Below are 17,323 nucleotides of genomic sequence, written 5' to 3'. Positions count from 1 at the left end.
AGATATTTTTTACTGTCTCTCAACAATGTTTAATAATTTCCCCCCACAAACCATCTAAAGATCTTTTGTTAGGCTTGCAGTTGGTAACTACAAGATTTTGGATGGTACTGGAAATCTCTTAAAACATTATTTTCCATGTGCTTGTTTCTGGTACATAGATCTAGAAATGTTTTCTGTATATTGATTCTTTTATGTGGTAACCATTCCCAAATCTCTTACTAATAATTACTTTTTTTGGGCTTTCTAAATTAATAACCATATCATCTGTGAGGTGCATGTTTTATTTTCCAAGTTTTCCACCTTGTACTTTCTTTTCCTCCTCTGTCTGCTATACAATGTTGGAAGAAGTGGTGATGGATGGTATCCTTGTCCTGTTTCCAATCTCAAAGGCAACGCTTTCAAGGTTTCATGTTTGTGTAATGTTAGCTTGTTTTCTTTATACTATTGCTTATGAAATTAAGGAAAAATGTTTTTATTTAGAGTTTGTTAAGAATTGTATGACATGAATTGATGCTAAATTTTTCCAAATATTTTTGGCATATTTATGATGTTGTATTTTATCCAATGCTTTTAGTCTCCATATTCGGGTAATCACATTCATTTTTCTTTCAATCTGTTAATGTCACATTTTGTACTGATTTTCTAATGTTTCTCATGTTAAACCAGCCTTGCATTACTGGACTATGACTTTTGTCATTGTGTGTTATCCTCTTGATAAATTGCTGAATTCAGGGTGCTATATTTAGTTTAAGATAGTGAGCCTTGATATTGATAAGAGATTGACCAATTTTAATTCTTCATATTCACCCTGTCAGAGCTTGGTATTAATGATATTTATTACCTACATAAAATGAGATAGAGCACTGAGGTCCTTTTTCAATACTCTAGAGGAACGTCTATGAACACGGAATAATTTCTTTCCAGAATATTTGGTACAGTTTACAGTAGAGCACTGGGGTAACCTTCTATGAGAAGATTATTTGTTGCATTTCTATAAAAGGTTATAGGACTGTTCAACTTGCCTATTTCTACTTTTGATATAGTTTTGAAGAAATTGATCAATTTGCCAAAACTTTTCAAATTTACTTGCATAAATATAGGGTTAGGCATGGTGGCTCACACCTGTAATCAGAGCACTTTGGGAGGCTGAGGTGGGTGGATCACCTGAGGTCAGGAGCTCAAGACCAGCCTGGTCAACATAATGAAGCCTTGTTTCTACTAAAAATACAAAAAAATTAGCCAGGTATGGTGGCGCGTGCCTGTAGTCCCAGCTACTCGGGAGGCTGAGGTGGGAGAATCGCTCGAACCCAGGATGAGGAGGTTGCAGTGAGCCAAGATCGAAGATCGCACCACTGCACTCCAGCCTGGGTGACACAGTGAGACTCCGTCTCAAAATAATAATAATAATAATGGCATGTTCTCAAATAACAACATTTCAAGTACCTACAAAGTGCGGTTTCTGGCATCTGTACACCCCCACGAACTCCTACATGCTGATGTGACACCAATGTTAAGCGTCGGTACCTATGAACAAGTGTGTGACTGCACTCCACCTCCACCCGACAAAAGACTCTCTTACTAAAGGAAAATAGAACTCGTTCTCAGATTTCTCTATCAACTAGCCATGAATTATTAGAACGGTATGAAACACATACTGCTTTATCTGTCAGTGGCTGCTGTATAGTAATTCATCTTTAAAATGTGTGCTGATGTAGCTTGATTTGTTTATTCCTCTTCAGTTTTAAATATACAAAATTAAACTAAGGGAAGTTCAGTCACAGAATGTTCTGACATAAGAGCAAATGAAAACAACATATACTTTCAGAAGATAATTCCAAACTTCACAGTGGTGTATCGCAGTCCAGAGCCACCAATTCCCAGTTCTGCATTTATTCTGTAGGCAGTGTAATAAAAACAAGCCAGGTGCAGTGGCTCACACCTGTAATCCCAGCACTTTGGGAGGCCAAGGCGGGTGGATCACTTGAAGCCAGAAGTTTGAGACCAGCCTGACTAGCATGGTGAAACCCCATCTCCACTGAAAATACAAAAATTAGCCAGGTGTGGTGGCAGGCGCCTGTAATCTTGGCTACTTGGGAGACTCAGGCAGGAGAATTGCTTGAACCCAGGAGGCAGAGGTTTCAGTGAGCTGAGATCGTGCCACTGTACTCCAGCCTGGGTGACAGACTCTGTCTCAAAAACAACAACAACAAAATAAAAAAACCCAGGATATAGATTTTGCCACATGTGGGTGCACAGAGACTTTTTATGCCCATAAGAAAGATGAGAAGAGGGTCCCCGAACACCTAAAACTTGGATAATCCAAAGTTCAATCATGAGATAATTCCAAGAATGATTGTGTGGCTGAAATTTGCCCTTATCCTTGTTCAATGGAATTCAACCATCTCTCCACAGGCAGAGCCCTCAGGTCGGGCTGGTGAGGCTGGGTGCAAGCTCTCAGATGGCCTCAGGTGAGAGACATCTGGTCTACTTCAGCCTCCAGTAGCAGCCCCCTCAGTTCAACTGAGCCAAAGGGCTGGACATCTGGGAGCACCTGTGGGTTCTGACTGGGTGCTGGGAATATGTGAACAGCATTACTGCCTGGAAACACAACTCACAGTGTCTCCTGTACACATTCATCCCTTCTGGCCAACCTCAGGCCAGCCATGGGTAGGAAAATGGCAGGTAGGATTACGAGAGACTTCCAGAGATGAACTCTAATGGAAAGAGTACTGGGGTCTATCAGCCAACCTCATCATCACCTCCACACAAGGTAACTCAGCATCCCCAAAGCACTGACCTGCCACGTGCAGGCGGAAGGAGAGCTGCTGGCCCCCAGCCTCACAGCTATACTCTCCGGCGTCTGCCTGGCCTGCCTGCTGCACCACCAGCCTCCGTGTACAGCATGCAGCCTCCACATGCACTTTCGAGCTGGAGCTCAGCTTCTTCCCGTCCTTGTACCAAGTCACCTCTGTCTGGGCCTGGGCCACCTCACAGCTCAGTGTGGCGCTAGCCCCTGCTTCAGCCTGCACCTCCCTGTGTGCCGGCTGCTCCTTAGCAAACACTGCCTTGGGCTCTGGGGAAGGCAGGGATACACAGGGTGACCACCACCATCTAGGTCAGGAAGGCAGCACTGGGGAGAGAAGGCCTGGAAGGGGAAGTGCGAGGGACAGCTGCTCTCCAGGCTCTGCACCACCGCCTCCCAGCACAATGAACACAGTTTCTCCATCCATTCTGCATGCAGGATCTGTCACATCCCTAGGGCACCCTGCAGAATGGTGGCATGTTCCTGTGGTCCCTGCTGCTTGGGAGGCTGGTCTCGAATGCCTGAGCTCAAGCAATCCTGCCTCAGCCTCTCAAAGTGCTGGGATTACAGGTATGAGGCACCGTGCCAGGCCTGATGCTAAACTTTATCAAACAGCTGTTCAGAATTTATGATGTTAAATTTTATCAAACTTTTCTTCTGCATTTATTTTTTCTCTTTCAATCTGTTAATGTCATGCATGACATTTTCTGATGTTTTGAATATTGAATATATTCAGTATAGCATTTCTAAATTATGCCTTTTATCATAGTGCATTTTCCTTTTGACATACTGGTCATACCACTTTGAAAATATATTGTTGAAACATTGGCCTGGATATCCATAATGACTGGCCTGTAATTTCAAATCTTTATACTGTTGTCATAATTGGTATCTATGTTATGCTATCCACATAAAACAGGTTCAAGAGTGTATCTTCTCATTCTATTCTCTGAAAGGATCTCTAAGAACATTCAATAATTTGTTTTGAGAATATTTGGTATAATTTATCAGTAGATCCACTGGGCTTAGACCTTTTAAAAAAATTTTTTATCACTGGTTCCACTTAATTAAAAGCTATAGGACTATCTGAGAGTTGTCTGTTTCTTCCTGTGTAACTTTTTCATAGTTTTCTCTAACATATTGGCAATTCTCCAAAACGTATAAAATGTATTACCATTAAAGAATTTATCACACTCTGTTAACACAATATTTTAGAAAGATACATAGTGGGCTTTTTTGGTATCTATATATACACAACTACAAATGATTATATACTGATAGAATGCCAAGCTGTCATGGGTTGGCATTTGGGAGTCAATGTAGTACCACAACCTTTTTCTCTCTGACATTTAGCCTGTTTTGTTGTTGTTGTTGTTGCTTTTATTTTTTTTTTCCAGAAACAGGGTCTCACTCTGTTGCCCAGGCTGGAGTGCAGTGGTGTGATCATGGCTCACTGCAGCCTGGAACTCCTGGGCCCAAGTGATCCTCCTGCCTCAGCCTCCTGAGTAGCTGGGACTACAGGCATGTGCCACTTCATCCAGCTAATTTCTGTAGTTTTTGTAGAGACGAGGTCTCGCTATAGTGCCTAATCTGGTCTCAAACTGCTGGGATCAAGCAATCCTCCTGCCTCGACCTCCCAAAGTGCTGGGACTACAACAGGCATGAGCCACTGTGGCAGACTCTCTTAACAAAATATATACATATATTAGGTGTGCTGAGATAGCTTAAGCTCTTTCTTCCTTTCCACTGCTAAATTCATAAATCAGACTCCAAGGGGGAATTCTGACTCAGAATGTTGTTAACTGGAGACAAAAAAAAAGCCAGATTAGCCTTAAGAAGAGGCCGGAAACAGAGGCTCATGCCTGTAATCCCAGCACTTTGGGAGGCCGAGGCAGGCAGATCACGAAGTCAGGAGATCGAGACCACAGTGAAACCCGTCTCTACTAAAAATACAAAAATTAGCCTGATGTGGTGGCGGGTGCCTGTAGTCCCAGCTACTCGGGAGGCTGAGGCTGGAGAATGGCGTGAACCCAGGAGGCGGAGCTTGCAGTGAGCCGAGATGGCGCCACTGCACTCCAGCCTGGGCGACCAAGCAAGACTCTGTCTCAAAAAAAAAAAGAAAGAAAAAGAAAAAAAGAAAAGCACTTGGAATCTCACAATTGTATCCCAGGGGCACAGTCACCAGCCCTCTGGGCTGGGATTTTTGGCACAGACACTGCAAGAAAACAAGGACCGAGATTTTGCCACGTATGGGTGCACAGTGAGCTTCTAAAGCTTCTAGATCCATTAAAAAAAAAAAAAAAAAAAAAAGGAAAGAGGCTCCCGGGACACCAAAAGCTTTGATGCCCCGAAGTTCAGTCTGGAGAGAATTCCAAGTGGGACCGCGTGGGCGGAATTTCCCCTTATGTGGTTCATATGAATTTGAAACGTCTCTCATGGGCTAGAAGCCCCACGTGGTGCGGAAGGGAGGCAGGTACTGAACGATAGAAACGACATCCCCACTTTCCCAGGGGAGGCACCTGGTCCACCTCAGACCACAGGGCCAGACAGCGCCAGGGGCCTGGACACCAAAGAGCATGGGGGTTTGGAGTAGGGGCTCAGTGTGATGAGGCTGCACTGCATGGGAGCACTGCTCCAGGTGCACCACAGGGCCTGGCCCTCCCTGCACCTTCCCATCCAGCCAAGCCTGGCGCAGCCACGGGTATGAAACCAGAAGTGAGGGCATGGAGAAGTGGAGAGGTGGAGTCTCATGGAAAGGGCACTGGAGGCCGTGGAGTCCATCAGCCAGTCTCATCATCACCTCCACACAAGGTCACTCTCCAACCCCCAAAGCACTGACCTGCCACGTGCAGGTGGAAGGAGAGCCGCTGGCTCCCCACCTCGCAGCTGTACTCCCCGGCGTCCGCCTGGCCCGCCTGCTGCACCACCAGCCTCCGTGTGCAGCCCACAGCCTCCACGCGCACTTTCGAGCTGGAGCTCAGCTTCTTCCCGTCCTTGTACCACATCACCTCTGTCTGGGCCTGAGCCACCTCGCAGCTGAGTGTGGCGCTGGCCCCCACCTGGGCCTGCACCTCCCTGTGCACCGGCTGCTCCTTGGCAAACACCGCCTTGGGCTCTGGGGAAGGCAAGATGCACACGGTGACCACCACCATCTAGGTCAGGAAGGCAGAACTGGGGAGAGAAGGCCTGGAAGGGGAGGCGCAAGGGACAGATGCTCTCCAGGCTGCACCACCACCTCCCAGCACAAGGAAGTTTCTCCATCCATTCTGCATGGTGCCACAGGCTGTCTTTGGTGGGGTGGCTGACAGATCTTGCCCACACAAGCTCATCTGGGGCAGGGATTGGGGTCCTGACGCCTGCACCCTTCCCCTCATGAATGGAGCAAGGGTCTCCCAATGCGGCTGTGCAAGACGCATCCTCACCACAGAACCCCAGTCTTGAGGCTCCCGCTTCTGCCACTGTCAGGATGGTCAGCTTTGGCCTCAGCGGGGTGTGTCGCTGTGGCTTTCTTCATTGTTCGATGGCTCACAGGGCTGAGCATCTTTCCAGAGGATTGGCCATTCCTGTTTGCTCCTCTGTGGTTTCACTACTCAATTCCGTCCCATTATCAATAGCACTGTCTTGTTGTCTTTATTCAGTTTAAGAAGGCAGTCCCCAACATTTTTGGCAGCAGGGACTAGCTTCATGGAAGGCAATTTTTCCACAGATGGGGGTTGGTGGGATAGTTTCAGGATGAAACTGTTCCACCTCAGATCATCAGGCATTAGATTCTCATAAGGAGCACAACCTAGATCCCTCCCATGCACAGTTCACAATAGGGTTCAAGCTCCTATGAGAATCTAATGCTGCTGCTGATCTGACAGGAGGCAGAGCTCAGGCGGGAATGCTCACCTGCCATTCACCTCCTGCTGTGCGGCCCGGTTCCTAACAGGCCACAGAACGGTACTGGTCCACAGCCTGGGAGTTGGGGACCCTGGCTTTAAGGTCTTCTTTATATATTTTAATGTTAGAGAGGTCACAATTATGCACTTTGTATCTTCCCTACCTGTGTGACTTGGGTTTTCATCTCTTATGGCACCTTCTGATGAATCAGACCTTTTAGTTTTAATGTACTCAAATACATCAATCTTGTCCATTGTGGTTAGGGCATTTGTGTTCTATTTAAACACTTCCTTACCCTAAATTCTGTAGATAGCCTATGCTTACCCTCTTGGGGTTTATTGTTTTACCTTTTACCCTGAGGTCTCTAACCCACCAGGAGCTGACTCTCGTGCATGCTATGAATTACCAATATGCTTTAATTCTTCCCATATGTTTAAAATGGTCCACACACTAGTTATGAAAACACTATCCTTGGCCGGGCGCAGTGGCTCATGCCTGTAATCCCAGCACTTTGGGAGGCTGAGGCGGGCGGATCACGAGGTCAGGAGATCAAGAGATCAAGACCATCCTGGCTAACACAGTGAAACCCCGTCTCTACTAAAAATACAAAAAAATTAGCCGGGTGTGGTGGCGGGCACCTGTAGTCCCAGCTACTCGGGAGGCTGAGGCAGGAGAATGGCATGAACCCAGGAGGCAGAGCTTGCAGTGAGCCAAGATGGCGCCACTGCACTCCAGCCTGGGCAACAGAGCTAGACTCCATCTCAAAACAACAAAAAAAAGAAAACACTATCCTTTCTCTACTTCTTGCACAGATGCCATGGTTTAAAAAAAAAAAAAAAAAAAAAAAAAGGAAGGGGGACATCCAGAGATCACTGATGCATAGAACTGTTTCCGAGCTCACTATTCCGTTTCTTTGTTCTGATACCTAACCATTCATTGAAATCCATTGTCTTAATTACTGTAACTTTATGATAATTTTCGACATCTGGTAGAGTAATGTTCATACTTTGATTTTCTTTTCATTCCCCCACAAAAAAAAACTGTTTGGATCCTGATTGTTAATTAATATATTTTAATTTTTCATGAATTTCTATCCATTTAATTAGATCTCTTAATTGTCTTGCAAAATATACAACAATTTCCTAGCCCCTCCCCAGGCTTTAAACATCTTTATTAGACTTTGAATTAGAAACATTGTAATTTTGATGCTACTGTAAGTCTTTTCAAATTTCATTTTGCAACTGTTTACTGCTGTATATAGATACAAAAGTATTTTCTGTGTGTTGATTTTTTTTTTAACAGAATAATCATTATCAATGTTACTTAGTCTACTAAGTTCTCTATTGGATTTTCCAAGTGGATGGCCATATCATCAGTAAATTTCACTTTTACTTTTTCCAAGTGCTATGCCTTTTGCGTTATTTTCCTCCTTACCCTTATGTACAATGTTGGATACAAGTGGTGACACTGCCCTGTCTCCTTCTCTGAACCAAACTTTTCAAGGTTTGCTCTGAGTGGGATCCTAGTGGTGCTTCTCTAGTACCACTTATCAAATTAAGGAAGAACACTTCTGTAAAGTTTGTTAAGAATCCTATGAAATGAGTTGATGCTAAATTTTCTCAAATATATCTTCTAGATTTTATCAAATACTTTTAATCTGCATTTATTGAGATAATTACATCATTTTTCATTCAATCTGTTAAGGTCAAGCTTATTATACTGATCTAATGCTTCTAAAGCCAAACCAGCCTTGCATTCTGGGACCAGGATCTTCAACAGAGTGCACTGTCTTCTTGATACATTGCTGAATTCCATTTGCTAATACTTTGTTTATGATTGTGTTCTTGATATCCATAATGACAAATCCATATAGATTGGTCAACAATTTAATTCTTCCTACTTCCTTTGTCAGATTTTGGTATTAATGTTACGCTATCTACATAAAATGATGGCCTGGGCATGGTGGCTCATGCCTGTAATACCAGCACTGTGGGAGGCCAAGGCGGGTGGATAGCTTGAGCCCAGAAGTTTGAGACTAGCCTGGGCAACACGGCAAAACCCCATCTCTACTGAAAAAAAAAAATACAAAAAAATAGCTGGCACACATGCTATTTTTGTGGTGGTGGTGCATCCCTGTAATCCCAGCTACTTGGGGGGCTGAGGTAGGAAAATCACTTGAACCTGGGAGGCAGAGGCTGCAGTGAGCCAAGATCGTGCCACTGTACTCCAGCCTGGACAATAGAGTGAGGCCCTGTCTCAAACAAACAAACAAACAAAAAAAACCATAAAATGGCATATGGAGTCAATCTCCTTTTTCTATTCTCCAGAAAAATATTCATGAATATGGAGTAACTGCTTTCCAGAATATTTGAAACAGTTTACTAGAAAATTATTGGGTTTAAAAGATTTTTTTACTACTGCCTCCATCTATTTAAAACTTATAGGACTAAGTTTTCTGTAACCTTTTATGTGAGTTTTCATGTAATTTACTAGGAATTAGCCAAATTGTCACAACTTTTCAAATTTAATACATAAAACATTTTGTCATATTCTCTGAAAATAACTTCACAGAAATATACGGTGGGATTTCTGTTATCTATACACATCCACATAACACTGATGCTGATGTAATACCAAACTTATGTGTTAGCACCCAGAGGTCACCATGGGACTTCAGCCCACCCCTATTTGGCATCAACACTCTCTTCATTTAAAAAAAAAAAAAAGGAAATTAATTGTATTTCTCAGGCTTCCCTATGTATCAGCCAAGGGAACACAGATATACACAGCAGCAAACACACTGGACTTGCTGGTGAGACATTTGCATTCCAAAGGATGGGAAATAAATCTGACTAAAATTCAGGGACCTCCCACCTCAGTAAAATGTCTAGGGGTCGAGTGGTGTGGGGCCTGTCAAGATATTCCTTCTAAGGTGAAGGATAAGTTGCTGCATTTGGCCCCTCCTACAACCAAGAAAGAGGCACAATGTCTATTCGGATTTTGGAGGCAACACATTCCTTGTTTGGGTGTGTTACTCTGGATCATTTATCAAGTGACCCAAAAGGCTGCCAGTTTTGAGTGGGGTCCAGAATAGGAGAAGGGTCTGCAACAGGTCCAGGCTGCTGTGCAAGCTGCTCTGCCACTTGGGCCATATGACTCAGCAGATCCAGTGGTGCTTAAGGTGCCAGTGGCAGATAGGGATGCTGTCTGGAGCCTTTGGCAGGCCCCCACGTGTGAATCAGAGTGGAGGCCTTTAGGATTTTGGAACAACACCCTGTCATCTTCTGCAGATAACTACTCTCCTTTTGAGAGACAGCTCTTGGCCTGTTACTGAGCTTTGGTGGAAACTGAACAATTGACTATGGATCATCAAGTCACCATGTGCCTTGAACTGCTTGTCATAACCTGGGTGCTTTCTGATCCATCTAGCCATAAAGTTGGGCATGCACAACAGCATTCTATCATCAAATGGAAGTGGTATATACATGATCGGGCTCAAGTAGGTCCTGAAGGCCCAAGTAAGTTACATGAGGAAGTGGCTCAAATGCCCATGGTCCCCACTCCTGCCACCCTGCCCTCTCTCCTCCAGCCTGCACCAATGGCCTCATGGAGAGTTCCCTATGATCAACTGACAGAGGAAGAGAAGACTAGGGCCTGGTTCACAGATGGTTCTGTATGATATGGGGGCACTACCCAAAAGTGGAGAGCTGCAGCACTACAGCCCCTTTCTAGGACATCCCTGAAGAACAGTGGCAAATGGAAATCTTCCCAGTGGGCAGAACTTCAAGCAGTGCACCTCGTTGTGCACTTTGCTTGAAGGAGAAATGGCCAGATGAGCGATTATACACTGATTCATGGGCTGTAGACAATGGTTTGGCTGGATGGTCAGGGACTTGGAAGAAGCATGATTGGAAAATTGAGGAAGAGGTATGTGGATGGACCTCTCTGAGTGGTCAAAAATTGTGAAGATATTTGTATCTCATGTGAGTGCTCACCAAAGGGTGACCTCAGCAGAGGATTTTAATAATCAAGTGAATAGGATGACCGTGGACACCACTCAGCCTCCTTCCCCAGCCACCCCTGTCATCACCCAATGGGTCCATGAACAAAGCAGCCATGGTGGCAGGGATGGAGATTACACATGTGCTCAGCAGCATGGACTTCCACTCACCAAGGCAGTCCTGACTAAGGCCACTGCTGAGTGCCCAATTTGCCAGCAGCAGAGACCAACAATGAGCCCTCGACATGGCACCATTCCTCAGGGTGATCAGACATCTACTTGATGGCAGGTTGATTACATTGGACCTCTTCCATCATAGAAAGGGCAATGGTTTGTCCTCACCAGAATAAACACTTACTCCAGATATGAGTTTGTCTATCCTGCATGCAACACTTTGACCAAGACTACCATCCATGGATTCACAGAATGTCTTATCCACCGTCATGGTATTCCACACAGCACTGCCTCTGACCAACGCACTCTATGGTTACAAAAGTGTGGCAGTGGGCTTATGCTCATGGAATTCACTGGTCTTACCATGTTCCCCATCATCCTGAAGCAAGTGGATTGACAGAACAGTGCAATAGCTTTTTGAAGTCACAATTCCAATGCCAGCTAGGTGACAATACTTTGCAGGGCTGGGGCAAAGTTCTCCAGAGGCTGTCTATGCTCTGAATCGGTGTCCAATATATGGCACTGTTTTTCCCATAGCCAGGATTCACGAATCCAGGAATCAAGGGATGGAAGTGGAAGTGGCACCACTCACCATCACCCCTAGTGACCCACTAGCAAAATTTTTGCTTCCTGTTCCCATGACATTACGTTTTGCCGGCTTAGAGGTCTTAGTTCCGAAAGGAGGAATGCTGCCACCAGGAGACACAACAACGATCCCATTAAACTGGAAGTTAAGATTGCCACCTCGCCACTTTGGGCTCCTCCTACCTTTAAGTCAACAGGCTAAGGGAGTTACATTGTTGGTTGGGGTGACTGACCCAAACTATCAAGATGAAATCAGTCTACTACTTCACAATGGAGGTAAGGAGGCATATGCGTGGAATATAGGCAATCCCTTAGGGCATCTCTCAGTATTATCATGCCCTGCGATTAAGGTTAATGGGAAACTACAACAACCCAATCCAGGCAGGACTACAAATGACCTAGACCCTTCAGGAATGAAGGTTTGGGTCACTCCACCAGGAAAAAAATCAAAATATCTCTCGCTGACCAGAACTAGCATGTGCTGCTGGGTGAAGGCATATGGTAGCTGCCAGAACATATACTGACAGGATATTCACAGAGCCCCAGGAAAGAGATGCCTGGTCAACCTCAGAACCCAAAACAAGGGAGATCCAGAGTCCCAGAAGCCAAGGAGCACCAGGAAGGCTCTGGGCAGGTGCTAGGAACGAGTAACTGAGCATTACAAAGTGCAAACACGCCTCCAGGTTTGCAGGAACAGCCCTTCTCCCTCCTATGCATACCCCTCCCTTGGCCCAGCCACAGGGATGGAAATGGGAGCAGGAGGACGGGAAGCCCGAGACATGAAGGTGGAAGGAAAGTGCACAGAGATATGCTGGGGCTACGAGCCAGAACCACCATCACCTCTGAAGAGGCTCCTCGGCTCCCACAAAGCACTGACCTGCCACGTCGAGGCTGAAGGAGAGCCGCTGGCCCCCGGCCTCGCAGCTATACTCCCCGGTGTCCGCCTGGCACGCCTGCTGCACCACCAGCCTCCGTGTGCAGCCCACAGCCTCCATTCGAACTTTCGAGCTGGAGCTCAGCTTCTTCCCGTCCTTGTACCACGTCACCTCTGTCTGCGCCTGGGCCACCTCGCAGCTTAGCGTGGCAATGGCCCCCGCCTCGGCCTGCACCTTCCTGTGCGCCAGCTGCTCCTTTGCAAACACCGCCTTGGGCTCTGGGGAAGGCAGGGATGCACAGGGTGACCACCACCATCTAGGTCAGGAAGGCAGCACTGGGGAGAGAAGGCCTGGAAGGGGAAGTGCGAGGGACAGATGCTCTCCAGGCTGCACCACCGCCTCCCAGCACAAGAAACATAGTTTTTCCATCCATTCTGCATGGTGCCATGGGCTGTCCCAGGCAGGGCCACCATGACAGATCCTCCAGGGCAGGGACTGGAGTCCTGACGCCTGCACAGCTCCCCTCATAGATGTGCCGGGGTCTCCCCACGGGACTGTGCAGGGTGCATCCTCACCCAGGGCCCCAGAGTCTGAAGCTCCTGCTCCTGCCAGTCAGGAGGGTCAGCTCTGTCCTCTTGGGGGAGGGCCTGGGCCTCCCATGTCTTCCTGGGGCCATGTCAGAAGGACTGTCAGCTGGGTGCCTTCTGATGGTCTGGGGACGGAGTCTTCACTCTTCTGTGGTATCACTGTGCAAGTGCTTTGTCTGACTTTCAATAGCACTGTCTTTCTTTTACACCTTCATTTTAGGATCTCTTTTTACATCTAAATACTACAGCAGTGAGCTCTAGCATACTAGAGCATTAGCATGTTAGAAATATCTTCCTTTTCTGTGTAGCTTGCCTTTTCATTCTCTTACGGTGTCTTCCAAAGAATCAAAATTTTTAATTTTAATGTATTCAAATATATCAAATGTGTTTCTTTGTGGTCAGGGCATGTGTGTTCTGTTTAGGAAGTCATGCTTTACTGTGAAGTCACTAGAAACATCTCTCTTTTCCTCTAAGACTTGTATGGGTTTCCCCGGGATTCTGACATCTCTAACCAACTGGAGTTGACTTTGTGTGTGGTTGAGATCCTGGTCTGATTTTTTTTCCCATATGGTTTAATTGCCCAAAATCTGTTTTTTTTTTCTTTTTTTTTTTCTGAGACAGGGTCTCACTCTGTCACCCAGAGTGGAGTGCAGTGATGCCATCATAGCTAACTGCAGCTTCAGTCTCCTGAGTTCAAGCCATCCTCCCACCTCAGCTCCCAAGTAGCTGGGACTACAGGTACATGCCACCACAGCCAGCTAATTGTTTTTCAATTTCTTTAGAGATGGGATCTTGCCCTGTTGCCCTAGGCAGGAATGCAGTGACGTGATTATAGCTAACTGCAGCCTCCAACTCCTGGGGCTCAAATATCCTCCTGCCTCAGCCTCCCAAGTAGCAGGGACTTACGGGACTTATAGGTGCACACCACCATGCCTGGGTAATACGACTTTCTTCATAGCATACTATTCTCTTAGTATATTGCTAAATATATATGAATAATATGTTGTTTAAGATTTTGTCCTTGCTATCCATAATAGGTTGGCCTATATTTTTAATTCTTCCTACTTTGTATCAATGTTATGCTATCTACATGAAACAAATCAGAGAGTGTCTCTCTTCATTGTATTCTCTAGAAGAATCTCCATGAACATGGAATAATTTATTTGCAGATTGTTTGGTATAATTTACTGTAAAGTTGTTAGATATTGCTTAGAAATTTCTTAGTGAAAATATTTTTGTTACTGGTCCCATTTATTTTAAAGTTATAGGACTATCTGAGTAGTCTATTTCTTCTTATGTTACTTTTTATATACTTTTTAAGCAATTTAACAATTTGTTGAACCTGTTCATATTTAATACCAGTAAATATTTGTCATACTCTCCTAAAATAGCATTTTAGAAAGATATATAGTGGGTTCACTGCCATCTATACCCACCCACAAACCACTGCACGGTGGTAATACCAGACTGTTATGTGTTGGCCCCCAGGCGTCAACATGAGGCTGCAGCCCACAGATCTCTGATGTTAAGATTCTCTTAATGAAAAGAAAATTAACGTAGTTTCAGAATTCTCTATGACCCAGTCAGGAAAAGCCACAGGCACAACATAATTCCTGGGAAATGCTACTGAATAAATACTGCTTTGCCAGTCAGGGGCTGCCTGATATGGTTTGCCTCAGTGTCCCCACCCAAATCTCACCTTGAATAGTAATAATCACCAGGTGTCAATGGTGGGACCAGGTGGGGGTAATTGAATCATGGGGGCAGTTTCCCTCATGCTGTTCTTGTAATAGTGAGTGACTACTACCACCAAGATCTGAGGGTTTTATAAGGAGCTCGCTTCTTTACTCAGCACTCATTCTTTCTCCTGCAGCCCTGTGAAGAGGTGCCTTCCACCATGATTGTAAGTTTCCTAAGGCCTTGCAAGTTTCCTGAGGCCTTCCCAGCCATGCGGAACTGTGAGTCAATTAAACCTCTTTCCTTTATAAATTACCTACTCTTGGGTATGTCTTCATTAGCAGTGTGAGAACAGACTAATATACTGCTACTATTGCATCTCAGTTGTATCAGCACCTGGTAATGTCACCTAAGCTACTTATTCCTTTCCATTTCTAAATTTAAAAATCAAGCTCCAAGGAGAATCTGACATGTTCTAACTAAAAACAATGGAAAACAAGAGTTGTTCTTGGAAGAGAATTCCAGACCTCATGGGTGCATATCACAGGCTCATATGTACCAATCCATGCTGCTGTTTTACTTGACACAGACATTGCAACAAACATGGATCTAGGTTTTGCTACCTGTGGGTGCACAGGCAGCTTCCATGTCCATGCAAAGGAGGGGAGAAGGTCCCAGGACATAGAAAATCAGATAATCCACAGTGTGATCTTGAGATAATTCTATGTATGGTTGTGTGGCTGAAATTTCCCCTTCTCCCAGATAAGTTAAATTCAAACATCTGTCACTAGGGAGAACAAGCATGAAGTATGGGGTGCAGGCATGTGGGAGCTGCCAGACATTCAGTAGAAGGAAATTCACACAACCCCAGGTGGAGACACCTGGTCTACCTTGGACCACAGGGCCTGGTAGAGAAGGAACAGCAGCAAGGTTCTAGGCAGATGATGGGAACGTACGACTGAGCATTATCGCATGAAAACACCACTCCAGGTACACAGCAACAGCCCCTCTCCCTCCACACATATCCTTCCCATCTGGCCTCCCTTAACCACACCAGTTATGAAATAAGAATTGGGAGCGTAGGAAACAACAGAGGTAAAGGCTAATGGGAAGAGCACCAGAGTCTATCAGCCAGTCTCATCATCACCTCTACAAAGTTAGTACCCCCAAAGCACTGACCTGAAACATCCAGGTGGAAGGAGAGCCGCTGGCCCCTGGCCTCACAGGTGTACTCCCCAGCATCTGCCTGGCCTGCCTGCTGCACCACCAGCTGCCGCATGCAGCCTGCGGCCTCTACGCGCACTTTCGAACTGGAGCTCAGCTTCTTCCCATCCTTGTACCACATCACCTCTGTCTGGGCCTGGGCCACCTCACAGCTCAGTGTGGCGCTGGCCCCTGCTTCAGTCCGCACCTCATTATGCACCAATTGCTCCTTGGCAAACACTGCCTTGGGCTCTGAGGGTGGACAGGAGGGATGCACAGTCAGAGACACAAATCTGGGACCAACCCATTTCACAGGCACCGAAGATTCAGGATTCAGTAACAACAAACAACTGATGAAAGACATAAACCCACAGACTTAAGATGTTCTACAGTCTCAACCAGGATGAAGACAAAGGAAACCACACCTACATTCATCAAAGAAATACTACCACAAAGCAAAATCAAAAAGAAAATCTTAAAAGCAACAGGATGAAAAAAGGTACATGACCCTTAAAATATCCATAACAAATTTCACAGTTCATATTTCAAAGAAAATATGGACACCAGAAGATAATGGAATGACCTCTTTAAAATGTAAGGGAGTGGGGAGTAGCTGCTAAACTGTAATGCTATACCCAGATAAAACAGCCCTCAGAATCAAAGGGGGAACAAATATGTGTTCACAAGAGAAATAAAAAGTAAGAGAATGCATATGACCAGCTGACCTGCTAACATAAATACTGAAGACATAGTTCTACAAGAAGAAAAAAGAATAGTAATCCAAGAATACTGGGTCCAAATTCTGACTGCAATTTTCTGGCTTCGTGAACTGTGGTGAGTTACTTCCCTGTGTGTTATCTTAAAATGAGAATAATCAGAGTTCCTCCTCGCAAATTGTTTTGAAGTTTAAGCAAGCAGAAAGACAAGAAGCACTTCACAAAATCTAGGTCCTCAGCACAAAATTAATATCTGCTAGTTGTTATTACAGGGGAAGCTTTATGAGAAAAAAGGCCCTTGGGTGGGACTTCCACACATACCCTAAGTCTGTAAAGATTATCCTAATAGCATAAGAAAGGCCTCAAAAAACTCACCTGTGATGTGCAGTTGAAAGGAGACTCTCTGGCCCACAGCCTCGCAGCTGTACTCCCCAGCATCTGCTTTGCCCACCTGCTGCACTACCAGCCTCCGTGTGCAGCCCTTGACCTCCATGCGTACTTTTGAGCTGGAGCTCAGCTTCTTCCCGTCCTTGTACCACGTCACCTCCGTCTGGGGCTGGGCCACCTCACAGCTCAGCATGGCAGTGGTCCCCCCCTCAGCCTGCACCTCATTATGCACTGACTGCTCCTTCGCAAACACCCCCTTGGGCTCTGAGGGTGGACAAGGAAGGATGCACAGTCAGAGACACAGATCTGGGACCAACCCATTTCACAGGCACTGAAGCTTCAGGATTCAGTAACAGCAAACAGCTGATGAAAGACATAAATCCACAGACTCAAGATGCTCTACAATCCCAACCAGGATGAAGACAAAGGAAACC

The 17,323-nt window shown here is 45.5% G+C and overlaps 1 protein-coding gene across 40 annotated transcripts in view; it reads right to left on the bottom strand.

The window, feature by feature from the left end:
* The window catches only part of OBSCN (obscurin, cytoskeletal calmodulin and titin-interacting RhoGEF), a 170,265-nt gene that overhangs the window by 116,813 nt on the left and 36,129 nt on the right, over positions 1-17,323 (bottom strand). For 35 of the 40 annotated variants that reach the window (XM_063707526.1, XM_063707457.1, XM_063707463.1 and 32 more), the window contains 5 exons: positions 16,878-17,153; positions 15,763-16,038; positions 12,322-12,597; positions 5,643-5,918; positions 2,798-3,073 (listed from right to left, as the gene is read on the bottom strand). In XM_063707526.1, coding sequence (XP_063563596.1) covers positions 2,798-3,073; positions 5,643-5,918; positions 12,322-12,597; positions 15,763-16,038; positions 16,878-17,153 — 1,380 coding nt within the window. The remainder of the gene's footprint in view (positions 1-2,797; positions 3,074-5,642; positions 5,919-12,321; positions 12,598-15,762; positions 16,039-16,877; positions 17,154-17,323) is intronic. The other 5 variants (XM_063707531.1, XM_063707521.1, XM_063707497.1 and 2 more) reach the window with 4 other exon arrangements.

The sequence above is a fragment of the Gorilla gorilla genome, chromosome 1 (genome assembly GCF_029281585.2).
Source record: "Gorilla gorilla gorilla isolate KB3781 chromosome 1, NHGRI_mGorGor1-v2.1_pri, whole genome shotgun sequence".
NCBI classification, from domain to species: domain Eukaryota; kingdom Metazoa; phylum Chordata; class Mammalia; order Primates; family Hominidae; genus Gorilla; species Gorilla gorilla.
The sequence above is the reverse complement of the archived record's forward strand: the minus strand, read 5'-3'. Positions and strand labels throughout refer to the sequence as shown.